The sequence below is a fragment of the Drosophila subobscura genome, chromosome A (assembly GCF_008121235.1).
Source record: "Drosophila subobscura isolate 14011-0131.10 chromosome A, UCBerk_Dsub_1.0, whole genome shotgun sequence".
Classification (NCBI taxonomy): domain Eukaryota; kingdom Metazoa; phylum Arthropoda; class Insecta; order Diptera; family Drosophilidae; genus Drosophila; species Drosophila subobscura.
The window spans coordinates 22726329-22749612 of NC_048530.1; the positions used below are offsets into that span (position 1 = coordinate 22726329).

Genomic DNA, 23284 nt, shown 5'->3' on the forward strand with positions numbered 1-23284 from the left:
AAATGGCTCTATCGACTTGGCTATTGATGATCAAGAATATATATACTTTATGGCAGGGCTCGGCACCCATACAATTAACGAGCCGTTTTTGCGTTTGTGTGTGAAGACGCACGCAAAACGGAACATTTCACTATATTGGTATTGGTACGAATCACTGTAATACGCGTGTACGTGAGGGCGCCAACCCGCACCCATGGGATAGGGCCGTGCCGAGCCCTGCTTTATGGGGTCGGAAACGTTTCCTTCTGTACGTTACATACATCCGAAATTCGCCACAAAAACAATACAATCTATTTACTCTTCGAGTACCTAGAAATTTGTTGTAAATTGAATATATATATATGTATGTTATCTTTTTCGTTAACATAGCTGTCAGCTCGATGAAGCCGAACATGGACAGCACCAACTGCATCCTAGTGCAGGACGTCAAGTCACAGCCACATGATCTGCGCGGAGGTCCGGGGGGCAAAGCAAACGACAAGAATGTGGGCGGAGCCACCGCCTATCCCACGGAGGAATCGATACAGACCAGCACCTCGGAACATGGCAGCAACGGACACGGACTGAATGGACCTGTGGTCGGTGCCGGAGGCGGCGGAGTAACGGGCATTCAGCAGCAGTTGCTTCTTCAGCAACAGCAGCCTCACTCGATCAACCAACCGCTGACGCCGATGGATGCGACCAACACCCAGCTGCAGGACCATCAACTGACCTACGGAGGCGGAATTGGCAACGTCATGGGTATTGGCCCAGGCTCCCTTAACGGACAAAAGCACAACATGCTGCTGGCCCAAGCGGGTGGCAGCGGGATGCACCACCACCAGGCGCTGCAACCACAGCTTGGAGGAGGACAGTGGCCGCAAGTCGTTGAGCTAAAGGAGTTCAACGAGGTGTACCACGCGAATATACCAGCTTATCAGTTTTGGACTTTGGAGTTCCGCAACAAGCATCCAGCGTTTATTCGCTTCAACTTTACGCTGCCGTGGGGCGCCCACTTTGCCGTCTACTCGCGCCGGAACGTGGCCCCGTCTGTTACGCAGCATGACTTTGTGGAGTTTATCAAAGGCGGGCGTCTGGACAGTCACCTGCGGCACCGTCGCAGCCCGAGAAATGCCTCGACGATCGCCGGCAAGGACTGGGACGCAGTGTACCTCAATGAGCAGCAGCAGAACCTCCAAGACCGATTCGCGACACGGACAAGACCACAGTTCAGCTACGAGGAGCAAGACCACGATGCAGGCAGCGACGACCCCGACTCTGGCGAATTCTTCGATGTCGAAACGCCTCTGGACACGGCAAAGCACCTACAACGCCAGATCCACTTCCAGCAGCAAAATCCACAGTACACACAGCACCCGCATGAAGTCAAGAAGCGGTCTGCGGTAGATGGCAGCGGCTTGCCCGCCCTCGACATCGACGCGATGACTGTGAACGTGTCGCTGCTGCAGTATCTTGACACTGGACTCTGGTTTATCTCCGTCTACAACGACGAGCTGGTGGCCCACTCCGTCTCGCTATTGGCCGAAGAGGCCGAAGGCGTCAGCACCACCTGCCCAAACGACTGCTCCGGTCGTGGAAGTTGCTACTTGGGAAAGTGCGACTGTATCGATGGCTACCAAGGCGTCGATTGTTCTAAAAGTAAGTCTCCGAATATTCGTTTCCCCCTTTTCTTTTCTTTGTGTTTGGGTCATGCCATATGCTGACCTTTCAACACCACCTTTTCCGATACTCCGCAAAGGAACAACCAAGGAAGCCAAATCCACTCTAAAAGTTTTCGGCGGCTACTTAAACATAGTATTCCTCAGGGACACAGTGGTTAGGGCTCTGGATTTGGTTCCTTTAAATAGACTCTGAAAATATATTGATTTCCTCGGGAAACAACCCCGCTTCTAAAAGGAGTATTTAAAAAACGGCGTATTTCGCTCATATAGATAACAGTAGAGCCGCAGTCCTTGCCGCCTGTTACCAGCATGTTCACCTGTCCGATTTTAACCATCCTCGACCCACTGTTCAGGTTCAGAACTTATTTTTATTTGCTTTCCCACTTGTCCCACTTTTTGCCATCTTTCTACACCCCTTTTACTGGAACTGATGCCATCTATTTCCGTTATTTTGCAGGCGTTTGTCCGGTGCTGTGCTCGGCGCATGGCCACTATGGTGGCGGCGTCTGCCACTGCGAGGACGGCTGGAAGGGGGCCGAGTGCGACATTCCGGTTGGCGAGTGCGAAGTCCCCAACTGCTCCAGCCACGGGCGGTGCATCGAGGGAGAGTGCCATTGCGAACGCGGCTGGAAGGGACCGTATTGCGATCAACGTAAGTGTCAAGGTCTCTCCTCCGTTATGCTGACTTGGCATACAAATGTTTGAGTTCTGTCTCTCTCCGGACCTCGTTCTCTGGTTTCCAGTTTAGTGCCCTGTTTCCTGCGTCCTGGGCCAATAAGAACGCCACTCCCGGGTAGGAATGGGGAGATGATGGGACGACTAAAGTGGATGCAAAAATATTTCAGGTATTATGCCGAAATCTGCTCATGCTCCTGCTCAATATCGTGCTCCGCCCTCCTCGCTTTGTGCTAGCCTTAAACGGATAAAGCGAAAGAGGGGAAAAAAATGCAAAATATGTTTCAGTCCCTCATTTAAAAGGGGGAGGTGGAGTTTTCTCGGCTCCAATCTACCCATACGAATCTTTGAATGCTCCTGGCGTCTCTGCGACGCACACAGGTTGAAATTTAAAGAGTTCCATGGAAAATAAAATAGCTCTCAAGAGAAACAACAATAGTAACAAATTAGTAAATCGATTTTCAGGAGAAAAGTATTTTAAAAATACAAAAAAGTTGGAAAAGAGCCAGTGACTTGACCAACTTCAAAGTTGCTTTTTTGCATTTTTGCTTTGGAGGAAAATGTAGGTTTATCGAATGTTGGCAATACTTAGTTTTCAAGGTGGACAGAAAGATTGAGAGTCCAAGTATAAAACCAAGCAACGAGTATGTGGACTTTAATCCTTATAAAGTACATGCCCATAAAGCTACGCTTCTCCATTCTCCATCGTCACTTACCTACGTGTCAATAAAAACAATGAACACTGGCACTCTGTCGTTCTGGCTCGTGGGTTGTAAAGCAACCAGCAACAAAATGCGAATAAAATGTGCAACATTCTACAATACATGGCTCCGAAATGCCTCTATGTACCCCGTCGCCATATCCTTGCTACCATTTTTTATATGCTTAATGTGGCCTCCTTGCCACTGCCACTGCCACCCAGTCACCCTGCGACCCCTCTCACGAGCGAGCAACGGGCCCCGTGGCATACGAAAACAAACAGGGACACACAACAAACCGAATCCGAAACAAAAACGGGAACGCGAACAGAAACAAAAAGAATACAACAAATAAAGAATGAGAGAAAATAGAAGACGAAGGAAAGGAAAAACGTTGAGCAAACATAAAACGTATAAAATCGAATTTATATGTCGAAGGCATATTCCTCATACACATGCCGGGGGGTGGGTGTAAACCCGGAGCGAACTTTAAGTCAGCCCTGCCGAGGGGGTCATGGAGCATGGAGTTTTGAGCACAACAAGCAGGAGCCAACAAAAAATTGCAACAACTGCGCAAAATTACCAACTTGAACTAAACTGGAATTTCATTTTAATGACCACTTTTGTACGTTTCTAACATACTAATCATGTTATATGTGTGTATCTGGGTTGACCAGGATAAGAAACAGAAAGAAAGAAAGAGGGAAGAAAAAGGAGCTGGTAGAAACATAAGCCAAATGGAGACCTTGATGGGGCCAAGCCTTTTAGGTGGACAAGGCTGTCACGACTCATTCTTCATTCGTATTCCTCTCGAAGGAGTCAGGGTACACACTCCATCAATTACACGATACAACACATAATAAGGATAATAGGCAAAGATGCTGTTGATCACTTTTTGAGCTCGGAACTGAAAATAAAATGTTGTTTTAATTATAGTTCAAGGCTTGGGTTTTATAGCTCTGTATTTTCGTGGGCAACATTCGATTCTATCTAAGGTCCATTTTGCCTTCTTTTGAGTGTTCGCTTATCATTTCATATATCATATCAAGATAGACATCTTTCTCTTTGTACATCTATCTCAAAAACATACCTATATTCATATTTATATGGTGCATACGTGTGCGACTAACAAATATTTTGTATTCTTTCTCTCCACCCGCTTCAAACAACCATCAACCAATCTACCATTCCCGAACGCGCACTCTTCACCTGCGTCGCACAGATGACTGCCTTGATCCATTGTGCTCGGGGCATGGAACCTGTGTGGCAGGACAGTGCTACTGCAAGGCCGGGTGGCAGGGCGAAGACTGTGGCACGATTGATCAGCAGGTGTACCAGTGCCTGCCCGGCTGCTCGGAGCACGGAACATACGATTTGGAGACTGGCCAGTGTGTGTGTGAGCGCCACTGGACGGGACCGGATTGTTCGCAAGGTAGGTACCCTCACGCAGAACCTCGCCCTTCCCTTTGCCCTTTCTGTTTTTTCTCGGTCCCCTATTCCTCCCTACCTTATAATAAATAGCAACAAGCATTGCTATTTTGCATTTCATTGTTAATGAAAAGTGCTAACAAATTACTGCCACATTTTCTAAAATAACTGTTTACATACATTTAAACATATGTGCATATGTTAGGTCTTGTTTGCTGGAAATGAATTACATTTGATGCATTTTTAAATAGTTGAGTTAAAAACTTACGTGTAGAGTCTTCGAGCAATGTCCGAAATACATTTTGAAATCTTTGAGATACTTGTCTTACAAAGTAACGAAACTTTCAGTTAAGCCGAAACCAGATTCAGAGAGCCGTTCCATAATCATCTCAGCGAGAGAAAGAGTATCTGAATCTGGATATGGACATGGCCCTGGGTCTGGGGATAGTCTCAATAAAACAAGACGCTTACGAAGCCACAAAATGGCCAAAGGACACGTGTGCTTCTTTCATTGGCACGCAATCCTAATTTGCGTAAATTTTTTAGCACCAGCATGCCATGCAGGTGGTAATGTAGGTGTAGTCGCGACTCCAGACGTAATGAAGCAGAGCTTCATAAACATTTATTATTTATTTAATATCCAGGTTTTCCCCAGCTCCAGCTTCACTTTTATCCTTGGATGCTTTTAGAGCTTAAACATAAATTAAATTTTCGTTTGCGACTGGTAAGAAGAGGAAAAAAGATCCTCTACGGTCCCGCTCCGCTCCTGAATATGCGTAACTCCGACAGGCTTTAAGAGCCAAGCCATAAGTCAAGCCACTAAATCAGTTAGCCGGGACAATGCTTAAGTCGATTCCTGAATGAAAAAATTCATAACCAATGTATAGAGGTTTCCACATAAATGGGACAGATTGAACCCAAGAAAGAGGTCATCGAGGGGAATAACGTTTTGAGTCACATTTTGCATTTATAATTATAAGGAATCACTCGGAAACAATTTAAAATTACAAATAATTCCAGTAATAAACTCTAATTTCTATCGATTCGTGAATGAACTGAAAAATATTTAAGAGAAATAATGAGAAATAGATAAACCATATAGAAATGTTTCTTGTCAAAAATGAAACAAATTCTGAACTAACACAAGGCAAGAGCAGCTCATAACTCAGTTAGGAGAAAATGTTATGAACGAACGCGTAGTTCAATCCACTCTAGATTCATTCATACACCATGAGCCCTTCGCATCTCCGTTGTGGGCATATGGCGGTATATGGGTGGTGGAGTGGCGGGGATTGTTTACTCGTCCCACGTTCATGTATATGTATATTCATGTATTTATAATGCTGTTTTTATGGTTCAACCGTTGTACGCACCTCTTGCCGCTCCAACTTAATTCCTGCTCCTCCTCCAACAACATGGCGATGGTTGGTCCTGATGGCTGCCTTGGAGAGTTTTAATGAATTTAAACGCGCATATGGACAAATGTGTGGAGCATCCACAACGAATTGCTATACACAGACCTTAGCTCTGTATTATTATTATGTATACCTTAATAGCTTATCTCTTTCTTCTTCACAGCTGTTTGCAGTCTGGATTGCGGTAGGAACGGAGTGTGCGAGTCCGGTAAGTGCCGCTGCAACACCGGATGGACGGGCAACTTGTGCGATCAGCTTCCCTGCGATGCTCGATGCTCGGAGCATGGCCAATGCAAGAACGGGACCTGCGTTTGTTCTCAGGGATGGAATGGCAGGCACTGCACGCTGCGTAAGTACAGAAAATATAAAAAAAAAATAATAAAAAAAATTAACGAGAAGGGACGTGTGAGACGCTTCTTACGCGTCACAACTTTTATACCCGGCACTCAGTACTACATCTGCACCTTAGCGGTTATTGGTCAAATTTTACATTTTTTCTTCATCTGTCATCTACATCAACAACACTGCTCACGCCAACACGCTCCTTTAGCTCGCCACCCTCCCCTATAGACACACACTGCAGAGTCGTGGCAGAGGCAGAGGCAGAGACGTGTCAGGGGCAGAGGCCAAAACAGCGCCAAGCAGAGTGTGAATGCTGCGGGACGGGGTGGATTTGGCCACTGCAAATTAATTTCTTCATTGTGGCTATAATATTAATCCAATCGTATCCCAATGGTGATCTGATAGATATGGTCATTCCCTACGGAATGGCGTTTTTAGTTTTCTGAGTATCTGGTGGCTCTAGCTCTTATAGTCTCTGAGTACTAGGCGCTCATCAGGACGGACAGACGGACAGACAGACAGACAGACATAGACTCGGCTATTGATGCTGATCAAGAATATATATACTTTATGGGGTCGGAAACGTGTTCTTCTGTGCGTTACATACAACCGTTATTCGCACAAATACAATATACCCTATTTACTCTTCGAGTACCGGGTATAAAAATAAAAAAATTTTAAATCTGCTGTGGCTGTTCTTTTTCTTTGGCGGTCTTTTGGGCTCGACCCAAACCCATCGATCATCCTTTGCTACCGGCTGCATGTCAATCGATTTCACATACATTCCCTGCCAAGCGACAGTGGTATTGGCAGCAAACACAGTCGCTGCTGTTGCAATAACACTGTCGCTAAATGTCGGAGCGCGGCTTTCCAAAGCCAGCAAAAAATCATCAGCAGAAGCAGTAACAACTTTGCGGTGGTTTTTCCAAATGCCACTTCCATTGCTATTTCCATTGCTATTGCCATTGCTACAGCCTTTTGCCTCCTCCCTTATCCACAGTTCCTGTCCCAGTCTGAGTTCCTTATCCACAGCCGCTGTACCCCTCCCTTATCCTCTATTAATGCTGCTGCTGTCGTGTATTTGAGCAATTTCTTATTATACCCGGTACTCGAAGAGTAAGTAGGTTACATTGTATTTGTGCTCGAAAGTGCATATGTATGTATAGATGTATGGATGCAAGGATGGATGTTTAAGGAAACGTTTCCGAACCCACGAGGTCCGTCTTGTTTGTCGGCTAGTACTCAGAGACTATCAGAGCTAGAGCCACCAAATTTTGCATCCAGACTGCATCCAGGGGGGTACTGTTGTGTGTGCAGTGTGTGTATACACGCCCTTTGTTACACATGACATGAGCCTAGATAAGACTCGATTAGAAACTGTACTGAAGTGGAAACTTGACATAGAGATTCCATTCTGTGGGAATATACATATATTCTTAGGGAAAACAGAAGAGTTTTCGAAATCCCTTGCAGTTATTTTGTTCTCGCATCATCTCTTAGCCTACTTCCACCAAAGACACATTATGGTAGTCGGTTATAAGCAAGTTTTCGAGAGTGTGGAGTGTTTCAGAGGGCACGAAAAATCTTTAGATAATTAATGGGGGGAAACTTCGATAGCTATATATCGATGATAGGCGCTCCTCCTTGTTCCCTTGTGAAACGGTTAATTATTCATCAGATAATCTATTTGCTAAAAAATTAAAATAGAGAATGAAATTCTCTCCAAGTAGCCTTACTCCGTGGAGTATCACTTTTTATCATAGCTTAGTTTCAAAGTATTTCTCACAAAAAAATTGTCCTTGAGGAAATGGGCTTCCTTGATTTTTGAGTTCGAGTTCGTTCCTACTCAGAGCCAGTCGGCATTTGACAGATTTCGCTGATGTCGGACCCATACTGTCAGCGTGGGGAGCTGGACCATGTTCTAAAATTTGAGACAACTCTTGGTGTTATTTCCAATATGTGTGGCCAAACACGCACTCAGGACGCAAGAACGAAGAAAACAGGCTAAGAGACTCATAAACAGGTTGGCAGTAACATCCAAGGTAGTAATTTTATGCACCGCAAACTTTTTAACATAACGGAAGCTGGGTTGGCAGCCTCCCTTTGCAAATGACACATGTCAAGTGACATTAACTTTGCGTCAAATGCTATCGTGGGACAAACAAATAAAGGCCAAACGAAGAGAGAAGAGGGAAAAGAAGAGGAAAGAGCAAAGGAGACAGAAAATCCTCTATCGTTAGGTTACGTATCGTTGGGTTTTTATGTTTGTCGAACATTTCGTTGAGTGTTCGCTGATGATGATGCCGCCAAAGGTTTACTTTGCTTTTCCTTCTATTCCTTGCTCGACGGAGTGAGTGTGTAAACATTAAAATTATTTGTATATTCATGATGTTGGCAATGGGGTGGAACATCTAGGTGTGATGATGGATAGATTGGCGGAGTGGAATGTTATCATTAAATTTGAAGGCCCAGCTTTCGGGACGTGTACTCGACATTTCCAAACTGGAACTCCACTTAACGTGGAGTCTTGTTGTTGCAGCCATTTAGGGTATTTGATAGATAATCCGGCCACAGGTGTTAAATATATTTTTCTTACCTTTATCTGGGTATTATAGTATGGTATTGGCATAGCCGATGGGCGGTGCGAACAACATGGGCTTGCCAACAACACCAAGAAACAGTGTTCTACTTAAAAAATGTTGAAAAAAATATTTATGAAATTGCCATTTCAAAATGCTCTTACTGATCGAATCTCATTAATATCGAATCCCTAGCTGGCTGCGAGAACGGCTGCTCTCGACATGGACAGTGCACCCTGGAGAACGGCGAATACCGATGCGACTGCATTGAAGGCTGGGCTGGAAGCGACTGCTCGATAGCCCTGGAACTTAACTGCAAGGACAACATTGACAATGATGGCGGTAAGTGGGAGGAAAATTTAATCATATACTCCTGTTTCGACCGTCTTTATCTCCGTTTCCAGATGGGATGACTGATTGCTCTGACAGCGAGTGCTGCTCGCATCCGGCCTGCTCGGAGCACATCATGTGCCTGTCCTCTAACGATCCCGTAGAGGTGTTGCTCCGCAAGCAGCCGCCCTCGGTGACGGCCTCGTTCTACCAGCGCGTCAAGTTCCTAATCGAGGAAAACTCTGTGCAGTCGTACGCCCACATGGATGAGTACAGCGAAAAGTAAGTGGCTAACCATAGCGATAAGTAACCCCCTACAAGATTATACCAAGTAGAGATGCCCCATTTATCCATATATCTCGATATGTTTACGAATATGTACAAACATAGATACGGGTCTAATTCTTAGTGCGCAGTCTAGGCCCACAGGGAAATATAGACATATAAGTTGCAGGTTCTTGCTCTCCATTGAGCGAATCTTGCACTTCCTTCCTGTGTTTGAATCTATTGCTTCCGTTACCATTAACGTTTCCATTTTACGTTCGCTATAAGTTTAGTTGGTGAATCGGTTGTAGGCCGCGGCGTTATTCATCTTGCATATAAAATGAGAACGTAAGGACGATCTGCCCGGCCCGCAGAAAATTATAAACTTTACATTGGAATCTCGTTTGAACTTTTTCCGTTTTGGTTATGTGTGCATTCTTTAAGCTTTATGGGTGCAATGAAGAGAAAAAGCTCAAATTATTTACATACATGGATGTTCGTATATGTGTGCCTATATAAATCCGTATTGAACACCATATCGATATATATATTCACACATGTACACATATTAAATCTTTTTATCTTATGATTTTCACCAAAAAAGTTTCCAAAATAGAAACCAAAACAAAAATTAATTTTTTTTGTTTACCAGTTTTTCAACTAAATACACTTCAAGTAGTCTCAATCAATCAAAAAATCGATCAAAATGAAAGCAAAAAAAAAAAAATTAAGACAAAAGCAAAAAAGTAACAAATCTTAACCCATTCACATTCCCACAATCCCGTACGCCTCTCTCCCCTCAATGAGTCTATCATTTAAGCGCTAAAAATATGTTGAAATGAAGAAAGAAAACAAGACAAATTGTTGCATTTTTGGCGTTTTCTTTTCTCTTGTTCCTCTGAGTTCCGTTTCTTTCTGTACCTGCATTTTTTCGTAGATATTCTGTTGATATTTTGGCTTCTGTTCGGGTTTTCTGTTTTCTTTTTTCGTTGACTTCCGAATAAAATTTAGAACATGTTTGGAGTTTGAGCTTTTTCTTTTCTTGCCTGCTTGGGATCGGATCAGATAAAGATCAGATCGAAAAAGAGAGAGTTCACAAAATGATTATTTTACCATTTAGTTGATTTTTTTGATTTACGGATGCGAAATATCGGTGAATGTTTCATTTCGATTTGATTTTTCGTTTATATTTCTTTGAGCCAAAAAAAATTCTCTCAAAAAAAAAAACTCAGAGCAATACGAGAAAAGCCAAACCATCATCAAAAGCGAATATATAATGATAGCACTTAATTGAGTATGTGTGTTGTCTAGTGTACTACCTCCTTGTGTTCGTCTTACCCAAAAAAACCAAAAAAAAAAAAAACAATAAAACCTGAACAAAATGAAATTAAATTCTATAAAAGACGGATATATAAGACTAAAGAAAATCTCTACGATAAGTATATGTATGTATGATCTCCGATCATAGTCCTAGCTCTAACTAAAGCTGCGGTCAAAGACCTAGCTAACAGTTTGGAAGTTTACTTTATATTTAATTTGCTTTCTTTTGGTTTCCTTAACGTTCAGATTACCTTTGAAATATATATTGCAGACAGTGTATACATATATATATCTTTATAGTTCTTGAATATTTAGCGTGAACTCTTTTGTTGTTGCTTTCATTTCGATTTCGGTTTCCATTATTGTTACGATTACATCCCCCGATAATAACTTCGCTGCTGCCTAGATCGAATTGCGGATTCCCAAAGAGAGGTGGAAATATGAGCGAATCGATTTGATTTATTTGACTTCATAGTCAACGCGTAGTTTCAGTTTCATTTAAATTTTCATTTTCCTTTCATTACATTTTGTTCGTGCATTAACCAACTAACCATACTAAACCAACCAAGATGAAACCAAAACCCTAAAGATGTCTACCGAACTCCGTCTCTGTCTTCGTCTCCGTCTTCGTCTCACCATCAGACTAAGTGTGTTTGTCAAATGTGTTTTTTGAGTTATTTTTTTGGTGTGTCTACTGTTTTTTTCCACTTACGTTCCATTTTCGTTTTGTTTTTTTACTCTTTCGTTCACTAAGCTATACAAGTAAAAATCTCAGCTTTAGGTATGCTAAAATTAAAAAAAAATATAAAAAAAAAATACCAGAAAATTATTACAAATTCTTAAGCAATATCAAAGTTTTAATAATTCGTTAACGAAACGCATTTTTGTCTTTTAATTTCTTTTTTATTGTCCTGTCAATTACTTGTGTACTGTCCTACTCTGTTGCTGTGGCTCGATACCTTCATGTTGTGTGCTAAAACAAAAACCAAACAAAAATCAAATCTAAATCGAATTTCAACACCAACCGAAATGCATTTCCTACATGCAAATCAATATCCAAATCAAAAAAATAAATTAAAAAAAAAAAACCTACGTTTTCTACCCGTGAATTTGTAGTCTCTTCTGGAGCTCGTTCACACCTTGGTAAGTCAAAAAAAAAGTACAAATAAAAAACAAAAAACACTTGAAAAAGAAACACAGGTGTAACCATTTGGGTTTCCCAAACAAAAAAGAAAAACCAAAACCAAATTCTTTGTTATAGTCGCATCTTCTTCAGTTTATTCTGGATTTTATGTTACCCTCATCCAAACATCCAACCATCCATTCATCAACAGAATGCATCTTGTACCCGACTAGTTTGTTCGACTTCAGTTCTCATAACGTAAAATGCATCCGATCCGCAAAACGATTTCTTTTCTTCCCACAAGTTAAGATGTACATACATGTATCATATTACCGAATCCCATCCGCTGTCTACCCGATCTTTCCCTCTTATTTACAGCTAACAACAATCTTTGGGATCAGAGCTTTTTCGAAGCTCCAAGATCGAATAAAAATACTCAAAATCGATGTAAAATTATAGCAAGTAGTTAAAGAAAGAATCACAAAGTCACAGAAGGGTCTTTACAATTTTTCAAAAATTCCTTTGCGGTGTTTGCCAAATTTCTTGATGTTGTATATTATGATCCGAAAAAATCCAAACGCGAAAGACTTTCTTTTATTTCAAGTTTGATAGATGTCCATTTTTCCCCGAAATCTGTTACAATATAAAATATGTACTACGAGTTTTCTGTGATTTCCATGGCCAGTGGTAAATGGTCATCTGCATCTGTTGCAAGCGTTCGGCTGCCTTTCAGTTGTAATTACTTTTCAAATGAGCCAGATATGCAGACCAGCCTGCTCCCATCTCCATTTCCTGCTTTCAGCTCGTTGCGCCTCCCTCGCTTGTCCTATAATGCCATTTTGTTGATTTTAAATTACATTTTGACATACGAAAACCAAAAACTCAGCTTAAAAAAATATCGAAAAGTCAACAAATCATTCATGTTAATATAACACAACAACTAAAACTACAACAACAACAAATACAACAAACAAAAGACAAGAAAAAAAAAAAGAATAATGAAAAATGCATTCATAACTTTGTACCTCACAGAAATATATACATACACATCTATACACACATGTGAAGCCACTACCGCGCACTTGCATTTCATGGATATATGTTGTATATTCTTTTTGCATATTTTGTTGTTAATTTCCCCTTTTTTTAAGGAAAAATTATAATTGAAAACAGCCGAATATCGATATATGTATATGTATATATCCCCCAAAAATATGTATAACATACATATATATTATACTATATATATATAATTGTATGTGTTATGTGTACCGTGTCTATATGTGTATTTAGTTTGATTTCCCATTTTTGTTTTCCGTTTGCCAATCAATCAATAAACAGTATTAACACTCATACTAACCCAAAACAGAATCCCATCTGCCACAAATCATCCTGATAGCCTGATAGCCTATTCAGTTAATGCCCATCGTCCTCCTCTATTTTCTCATTAATATGGCATGTAGTCTCCTGGAAACGAATTTTTCACTTGATTTCCTGGACGTTCTTCAGACTTTCCACTTCAACAATATTTCTCTCTCTATCTGATACTCTATCTCAATCACAGTCTTACAGTCACTTACACCATATCGTTTTTCAGTTGTTTAGCACATCACTTTTCCACTTTCTCTCAATATTTAAGTTTCCTTGTATCTTGTTTGGTTATATTTTGTTTGAATTTGATCAAAGCTTCTTAAGGTAAACAAATCTCATTAAATGTTAATCACTGTATTAGTTATCTTTTTCGATTACCGATTATATTTTATCTGTTTATTTTGTGTTAAGCAAAAAATAAATAAATTTAAAGAAATATGTAAACAAAAACAGAATCAGCAAACAGACCCCGATACCAGAGAGTATGTCCGCACTTGCTCGATCTGACAGTTAGGTATTCCCCCTCCAAAACCCAAAATAAAAACCTCCCGCAGATCAACCTCTGACAGAAATGCAGCTGTAAAAAAAAAAAGATAAACAATCGAGTCCATACTTAAGCGAAAAACTCAAGTAAAACGAAAGAAAACATCTTTATATCCCTATATGTTTCCACTTAAAACAAAAACCAACAAATATAAAAAAAAAAATCATCAAAAAAATTAAAGACAGTAAAAATATGAAACAAATAAATAAATATCCCAATAAACACCTAAACGTATCCCTAAATGTCCCAATTGTCTGCGTCTAAGTCATTTGTTTATATGTTTTCCAAATACAACAAAACTCGCCCACACAATCGCATAAACCCACCCATCCATCCATCCATCCATCCCACCGCCAACACAGAGAAATCTCCATTAAAGCTGTACAAAAAAATATATATAGCTAAATAAAAGCACACAACACAATTTAAAAAAATAAGGAAGGAAAAAAAATTTGTTTTAAAAACTTTAGAATGCAAATTATTTTATCAAGTTCTGTGTTTCTTTGTTCGGTTTCCATGCTTTAATTATTTAATTTTTTCTACTAAATATCTTTGAAATTTCTGTGCTAAAATGTGGTATTTTTCAAGGCTATTGGGAAAATGTGGAAAGCGTAATTTTAATTATGAGAAAAGAGTAGAGGAACCCTAACTTCGGCAGGCCGAAGCTTGGAATACCCTAGCCTTGTGGTATGTACTTGCACCACACATGGCGGTCTACATTGAATAGATATTAGATTTGTGAATTTATGCATATAGAAGCTTTTACTAAATTGGGCCTATAGCTTAGAACTCTAAAGATGAATCAAAAGCGTGTCCCATAATATACAATAACGAAAACCCTCTGCAGCCCAATGATAACTTCATGTCTAATTCCACACGACAATCAATGGAACTCTTCTCGGTAAAGTTTGAAGCCCCAACTAGGATAGGGTATACAAATATTTTTATTAAAAAACTGTTTTATGTCAGACTAAATCTAAATTGAAAAAATAAAGAGCCTTAATGGATAATCGATCACATCGGGGCAGGGCTGGGTCCTGAGCCTCCAACTAATAAACAGATAAGTCCGGCTAATGAAGTAACCCTTCGGTAGAGTAATTGAGTATTGTTCCATCCTCCGGGATAGCAAAAACCGACGTAAACCGCAACCCGAATGTAATCAGCTTAGTGTGTTATGCCCTATTTCTGCGAAACATACTACTTACCTTTCATTGGCTCTTTCGATAAAGCTAAAGCCAGCCATAATGATATAGGTTGAGGAATAGCTTAAGTATATATTTAGACATAGTCACTATGCTCTATTTAACCTTTTATTGCAGCGCACGGTAAATGTCTCCTCCTTATAGCAGTTTGTTGTCCCTGCTATCCTTGCAGTCCTTGAATTGCCATCTTCCCTCTATCCTGTTGTGGTGAGGCAAGCTTGCTGCACGCAGTAAAGTGTGCTGCGAGTATAGTGTCTAAAAGGGGGTTGGGGGGTACTCGTAGATGTTGTTCTTGCTGTTCTGTAGCCTGTGTGCATACTCAGGCCATCACCTTCGCTACCGACACCACCAGCGCAACGAAATTACAGGGCAATGCGCAAGAAACTGCAATGCCAACTGAAAGAAAATGCTTCACTCGAATACCGATTCTCTGAAAATTCGTTCCTAGATTTCATGCCCTCATAGCTGCTCCTATATCATATATTATATACTGTATGTACATACAGCTGTGAAAAAAATAATAGCACCACCACCACAAGCAATTTTCAAATAGTTGCCCAACTCACATTTTTAACTTTAAGGAAACTTTAAGCACATTTTTAGAAAGGGAAGACTCTTACAAATCTGGGAACAACAAAAAAAATCACCTTTTTTGTAAGGTTTTTAAGTTATTTAAGGAACTTTAGAGAGACTCGTAAAATTAGGCGAAAAAAATAATAGCACCACTTTTGAAAAATGGATTTAAAATTTAAAAAATGACCAACAAGTAATGAATTTCTTAATTAACACTTTTGAACTATTAATTCTAAATCAATATTCATCATTCAAGATTTAGTTCAGTGTCCTATTTTGGCAACATCAGCTGCGCAGCGTCTTGGCATGGAATCCACTAAGTCCAGGCATAGCTTTTGGGAAGCTTTGGACCAGGACTCTTAAATTTGTTCTCAAAGTGATCCGACAGTGGTTGGTTTGGAATCAGCAACTGCCTTCTGGACGTCGGACCACAGATTTTCGATCGGTTTTATGTCAGGCGACTGTGCGGCCACTTTAACACGTTCAGTGTTGGCCCCGAACCATTCCTTTGCTTTCATGCTGGGGTTATTTTCCGTTTGAAGGACCCATACGAGTGGAATTTCGTATTCTGCAAAGGGTAGCATTACTGTCTCCATGAAATTCAAGGACACGTGCTGATCCATGATGGTTTATAGTCAATGTATTGGCCCTACTCCATAGTAAGAGAAGCAGGCCCATACCATTAAATTCAACCTTTTATTTTTAATGGTTTTCTTTGGTGTACTGGTGTTCCTTGAACGTCTTAAGTATGATCGAGATCCCTTTTCAGTAAATAAAACACTTTTTACTCATCTGACTTTAAAATTTATGCGCCATTATAGGGATGTCCAATTGGCATGCTCCCTTGCAAACATCATGTGCTTAGTAATTTGTCTGGCGTTTAAAAGTGCGATTTTTTTTTTTTTTTTGGCTTTTAGGCTATGTTGTCTAAGATATTTCCAAACTTTCTAGCCCGTCGCTTTTATTTTAAGCTCTTTTTTTAGGCTCGATAGCAGGCTTGAAGGGAACTTTCTTGCTCTCGCGAATCAGCCTTTTGACCCTAAAAGGGGTCATAGATCGTTTTCATCCACGTGTTTTACACTTTTCTTCATAGTTTAAGGCGTTTTTAATCATTTTATTGAAACTGCCTACCAATTGACCAAATTCTCTGTAAGTTTTACGTCAAACATAAATTTTTGCAAGGGTCGCGCTTTTTTCGCATTTCAGAGCTTTCCACGTATTATTGTAATGATTATTATTAGCTTTTATGTTAGAAACAATGAAATATTAGTTAAAACTAATAAATACGTGGTTTATACAAAGTAAATTCCGCGAAATTACGAATATTCACTTAAAATAGTGCTAATGGTGCTATTATTTTTTTTTCGCCATATTCGTGGTATTTTTTTTTTAAAGTTCAAAAAAAAAAAAAAAATAAAAAGACAGAATTTTGAAGAAAGGCAACACTTTGTTTGTTAATGGGGAATACTTAACTATATAAAAAACTAAAAATTTTAAAAAAAATCGCAACAGTAATTGCTTTTTTTTTTTGTCCAAGAACAAAATGTGTTGTAGTGGTGCTATTATTTTTTTCGCAACTGTATGTACATACATATATGTATATATACACATGTATATGTCGCACGGTATTTTGACTTTAATAACATTTTATTACTTACACGAAAAGGATAATAGGGTACTATGTCTTCAAAGGCAAATTGTAGATCTAGAAGAAGGATCTGTTCAATTTACTTCTAAAGAAAAGAGATTGACAAAGTATCATTGGATGTTGACGTTGATAGGACTATATTTACAGAGATGCTTTATGTGTAATAAACGCATCTTCATAGCCATAATACACTCCCCTCTTCTAAGGTATTATGAGGAAAATAAGAAAGATACCGATGGCATCATGTCATAAAAGATACCATGAAGTGGGAGTAAAAGAGGGACAACAGATTATGATGCCATGGAAACTGCGTGACTTGGCTCGGATGCTTCTTCTTGTTCCCTTCACTGCTGTAATCGTCACCTTTCCGATAGAGCCAAAGTAAATGTGACACGGGTATGTCATAAGGAGAAGCAAAGTTTGAGCGCAGAATATAGATGTGTCGGAGAGTGAGGCTGTGGGCGTGGGGAGGGGGGGGGTGGAGGGTGGGTGGAAGACGGTGCGTCGTTGACAACGTCTTCGTCTTTGGCATTGGATTAGCTTTGTTTACCTCGTCCTTGTCCCTGCTTCTGCTGGCTATTTTCCTTTTACCTCTTTTCTTTCTTGGGTTTCTTCAAATTCTTTTTTTTTGTGTTGTGCCTTTGTAGTCCTCAAGTGGCATCTTTTTGAAAAGGGATGGGGCAGGGACTGAGCCAGGGTCTGGGACTGGGATTGGGACTGCGGCATGCGGTGGAGGATCAGGAACAATGGGCCAGCGCCATCAGGCTCCCTTTCGGCCAGGTCCATTGTAAAAAGTTCTTGCTACTTGCAGCGGCGAATGCAAAAATTGTTAACAATAGAAATAAAAAAGAAGAGGGGTGGCCCAAAAGAAGGCGAGGCGAGAGTGCTAAAGGAAGTGGCAGTAGCAGGAAGCAGCCATAACCAGAACGAACACTTGAATGAAGTCAAAAGTTGGCTGGCCGACGATAGAGCAACGATGTCTAAAAATTAAACATTAAACAATGGCGGAGCTACTATAGATTACTTCCTGTTTTGGCTTTCATTTTGTTTTGTTCAACAACATAAAGGGAGGAGACCAGTGCTACGGAGGAAATGCTGGTGCCTTTTCTTGTTTCACTCTGAAGAAGTAAGTTCAAGGATCTAGCCCAGTTGACTCCATCGACGTGCTGACGGACTGGTGAGGTGTGGTCGGTTTCCGTTTAAGTGGTTTCCCTGCTACTCTTTCAACTTATTCTCTCCCTATAAACTCTCTCCTCCTCTTTCGTCTCTCTTCTGTGTGTGTCTATGTGTGTGCACCCCAAGTCGGACACATTTGTGTATGCAAATCCAGTTTTCTGCGATATGGCTATAGCTAAACTGATTAGTCTCAACTTGCTAGGAGACATCAAGTGGATGCTGTGGAGAGTGTGAAGTAAAGAAAGTGGAATCCCTTTTCCTGCTATAATCTACTCCTTTTGCGGTTCGTAATCGTTTGATACTTGATCTTTTGCGGAGAAAAGGAAACAGAAATGGTTGACAAATCATACTTACACTCAACCGACAGTAACAGCACCCAGTTTTTTCATTATAACTTTTACTTATGTATATATATAGAATATAAAGGGGATAATTTTTGTTCCTGTATGGCATTGTTTTCTAGACGACTTTTCATCTAGCCAAATATCCTCCTCAGTGTCTTCTTGATTGCTGGATAACATATCTCACATTCTCACCATTTCGTACTGTTCCTAACAGATCTGTCCCATTCTTTATTTTGCTTGCTTCATAGACTTATGACAGAGATACAATGCTCGAGTATACATATATCCTAGATACATGCGCTGAACATCCCAAGCATCTAAACCAGGGCTCGGCACCCATACAATTAACGAGCCGTTTTTGCGTTTGTGTGTGAAGACGCACGCAAAACGGAACATTTCACTATATTGGTATTGGTACGAATCACTGTAATACGCTTGTACGTGAGGGCAGCGCAGCAGCAGCGCCTTGTCCCGCACCCATGGGATAGGGCCGTACCGAGCCCTGATATATGTATATATATATATATATGTAGCGAGAGATATATATATAGAGAGAGAGAGAGAGGGAGAGAGAGAAAGAGAGAATCGCAGGATTCGCGGCCATTTTCCTTGTGCTGTATTGAGACATACATATGTATTAGACATATTTGAGTGTGTGTGTGTGTGCGCTCAATATAATTTAATATTTTTCGATAACAACAACGGCAGCTGAAAGTAATTACTTTTATGTGAGATTTGATATATTTATGTGTTTGTACAGACAGAGAAAATACACGCATGCACCACATCCCTTCAGGCTGTGAGGAACTTGGTAAAGGAGGTCAGGGACTACAGGGGGCTAAAAGGATATAGAGAGCTCGTTGCATTGCGGTCTCCACTCCATTTTTAATGGACTGCGGCGAAGCTTTTCCAAACTCATGAGAGAACGAGATCGGAGCCAGCGGAGCGGCAGCGTCTACCACCTTTACGCCGCCCCCACCCCCTGCGGCAGTCATAACGTTGAAATAGGGTAAGGTGGTTTTCCGGGGGATCTCCATCACCCTTCGGCCTAGGCTTACGTTTTCGTTATTGTTTTGAGGGTCGAGCGCCGCATTAAAGTGAAGAGCGTACTGCAAAACTACAAAAGTGGGTTTCGTTCTCGCTCTCTTTTTCTCTCTCTTTTATGCGGAAGGTAACGGAAGGGTTGGGTTCATAGTATAGGTTGGTGCCACGGTGCAGCTCTGTAATGGCTTCATATAACTATAAAATATATGTATGGGCTGTGTGCCATTTTGTTGGCTGTCCTACTGGCATTTGAAACTGGTGGGCAGCGCTGGCTTTTGCCATTACCATTACAACATTGCATGCGGCCGTTGCGGCAAAAGTTGATGAAAAGTGTTTTGATTGCGGTATAAAATGGAGGAAGGACCCAGTACCACCGCCACCAGCACCTATTCAGGAATTATCTGAAGAATAGCGATAAATAGTAAAAGAAGGAGTAGGTAGCTAAACTCTAGGTCTTACGATAGGATTGAAACAATGGGAAATTGAATTCTGCAATCTTCAAATAGATGTACATATCTAGAAACATAAATGTATGTTTGCACATACCATATCCTTATCTTCCAAATACATACAGTTGGTACACATGTACACATCATCATACATACATACATCAAATGTATGATACATGTATGTACATCAAATGTATGTATGTATCGTTCGGACACCTGCTTAGATAAATAGAGTATATTGTATTTGTGGTAAAAAATGTAGCACACTGAATGAAGGTGTCCGACTACAAAAAAGTATATACCATATATATATCAGTAGCCGAGTCGATATAGCCATGCCTGTCTGTCGTCCGTCTGTCCGTCCTAATGAACGCCTAGACCATATGACATACAGAACATCATACAGATAGGTCAACCAAGTTTTGTATCCTGCCTCACACTGTTACAAATGTATTTCAAAGTTTCGCCTCCACAAACGGCTGTATCCATCCACAAATTTGAAGATAAGAGAAAACTAAATGCCATTCCGTAGGGAATCAGATCACCGAATTGGAATTGGGTTAAATCATTATTATATCCAGAATGAAGCAGTGGCGACGCCCGCCCTTTCCAGCAGCTTTGTTAAGTTTTTGTGCATTCTCTCATTCCACACTCTGCTTCGTGCAGTGTGTAGCTCTAGGGGAGGGGGGCGACCTAAAAGAGCGTGTTGGCGTGAGAAGTGATGTAGATGTACATATCAGAAAAAATGTAAAATGTAAAATTCGAAAATAAAAACAATAAGGTACAGATATACTGACTGAGTACCGGGTATAAAAGGTGTGACGCATACGAAGCGTCCCACACGTTCTTACTCGCTTGCATTCATTTATCATTCTGCTCATACTTTTTGCTGTCAGGAAATCGAATAAAAACGTTACGGTTTATTAGAACGACTCTAATCATCTTACGGACGACTCTTTCGGATACACTTTTGCGCTTTGTGTGTTTTCGACCCTACTTTGTTTTGTGTGAATCAAATTTAACATCCAATATGTGTGGAAGGAGCGATATATGTACATATGTATACATACATATGTACATACATATGTAAGAAGGCTAGCTCAGTATACAGGCGCGGAGCACCCAGGAAAGCAGAGAGCAGATATCGGATAGCAGGTCAAAGAGGAGATCGGGAGAGAGAGAGCGTGGAAGCGTCAGCAGAAGCCGGTGAGACAGCTGTCGGCAGTCCGTTGTCAGCCGTCAATTTGGGCAGTCGTGTTTTGCGACGGTGTCAGTTGAAATAAGTCGTAATTGCATAACCCGTTAGAATATGTTAATATAATTAATTTAATCACCCAATAAACTATCCCTTAAATAAACCTATCCCACATGTACATATGTATGTATGTATACTCAAGGCATTATCCGCCAGGTGGCGCCATAGCTAATTCCCCGTCCAGATGCAGATGCAAGCGGAAACGAAACGAAACTGAATGGAATAAAACGGAAGTATGATAAGGCGTACGAGTATGGGAATGGAACGAAAGGAGAGCCGCATCACACGAACGAAAGAAAAAATGCTGGCAAAACCTAAACTAAATGGAAATGTTGGAGCCAATGAATGGCATTTAATGCAGGCACTTGGTGGAAACCCTGCATCCCTTCATCACCATAGCCTCCGCTTAAGCGACGACACATTGTATGGCATTTACATATCGTCTCTATCTTGGACTGATTCCAGGCCCCTTCCCTGCTACTCTGTTTGCAGCTTTTATGCAAATTTACAAAGTGCAAATTACACGCTACTAAAGGCTTGCTTTTGCTCGCTCTGTCACTCATTCTCTCCATCTCTCTCTTATCGGTCGCCGCTGCTTTGTGTGTTTCCCCTTTCCAGACCCAACTATATTCACACGCCTATCGTCCTCCACCGACGAGTGGGCCCTCTGCCCTGCAGCTGCTATTTATTTATAATATGGAGCTCTCCTTTCATTGTTCACTTCGTTGGATCTTTTACAATGGGCAGGAGAGACACAACAGCAGCCCTGAATGACAGGACAAATGTGATCGATCTTCCATAAAAAGTACTGAAATAATTCATTTAGAAAAGTATAACCATAGCCCCTTTTAAAACAAATATTTCTTCCGCAAACATTTGGGTCTGCTATACCTTTTCGAAATACTCATATGCACATATGTACCATGCATACTCATTTAAATATGTACATATGTATGTACATACATAAGACCACTTCAGAAAAAAAATAGTAGGTGAAAATGCAACGATTCTGGACACTTCAACCTGTACTTTCCTTACCCTTTGAACAGCTCCCCTGTTTCCCACTTCACTCGCTACTATATTTATTATACCCAGTACTCGAAGAGTAAATAGGGTATATTGTATTTGTGCGAATAACGGTTGTATGTAACGCACAGAAGGAAACGTTTCCGACCCCATAAAGTATATATATTCTTGATCAGCATCAATAGCCGAGTCGATTGAGCCATGTCTGTCTGTCCGTCCGTCCGTCTGTCCGTCCTGATGAGCGCCTAGTACTCAGAGACTATAAGACCTAGAGCCACCAAATTTTGCATCCAGACTTCTGTATGCTCACACTGTTACAAGTGTATTTCAAAAATGAGCCACGCCCCCTTCCGCCTCCGCAAAAGGGCGAAAACCTCCCAAATCTACAATTTTGAAGATAGCAGAAAACTAAAAACATTCCGTAGGGAATGACCTTATCTATCAGATCACCAAATTGGGATCCGATTGGATCATTATTATAGCCACAATGAAGAAATTAATTTGCAGTGGCCAAACCCACCCCGTCCCGCAGCATTCACACTCTGTTTCGCGCTGTTTATGGCCTGGCCCCTGACACGTCACTGCCTCTGCCTCTGCCGCTGCCTCTGCCGCTGACTCTGCCCTGACTCTGCAGTGTGTGTTTCTAGGGGAGGGTGGCGAGCTAAAGGAGCGTGTTGGCGTGAGTAGTGTTGTTGATGTAGATGACAGATGAAGAAAAAATGTAAAATTTTACAAATAACCGCTAAAGTGCAGATGTAGTACTGAGTGCCGGGTATAAAAGTTGTGACGCGTAAGAAGCGTCTCACACGTCCCTTCT

At 41.0% G+C, this 23284-nt stretch overlaps 1 protein-coding gene across 3 annotated transcripts in view; it reads left to right on the top strand.

The window, feature by feature from the left end:
* LOC117903650 (teneurin-a) overlaps positions 1-23284 on the top strand; it is a 114139-nt gene that overhangs the window by 62152 nt on the left and 28703 nt on the right. For 2 of the 3 annotated variants that reach the window (XM_034815952.1, XM_034815951.1), the window contains 7 exons: positions 370-1638; positions 2119-2313; positions 4257-4466; positions 6041-6226; positions 8994-9140; positions 9203-9410; positions 11829-11855. In XM_034815952.1, the coding sequence (XP_034671843.1) occupies positions 370-1638; positions 2119-2313; positions 4257-4466; positions 6041-6226; positions 8994-9140; positions 9203-9410; positions 11829-11855 (2242 nt within the window). The remainder of the gene's footprint in view (positions 1-369; positions 1639-2118; positions 2314-4256; positions 4467-6040; positions 6227-8993; positions 9141-9202; positions 9411-11828; positions 11856-23284) is intronic. The other variant, XM_034815953.1, reaches the window with a different exon arrangement.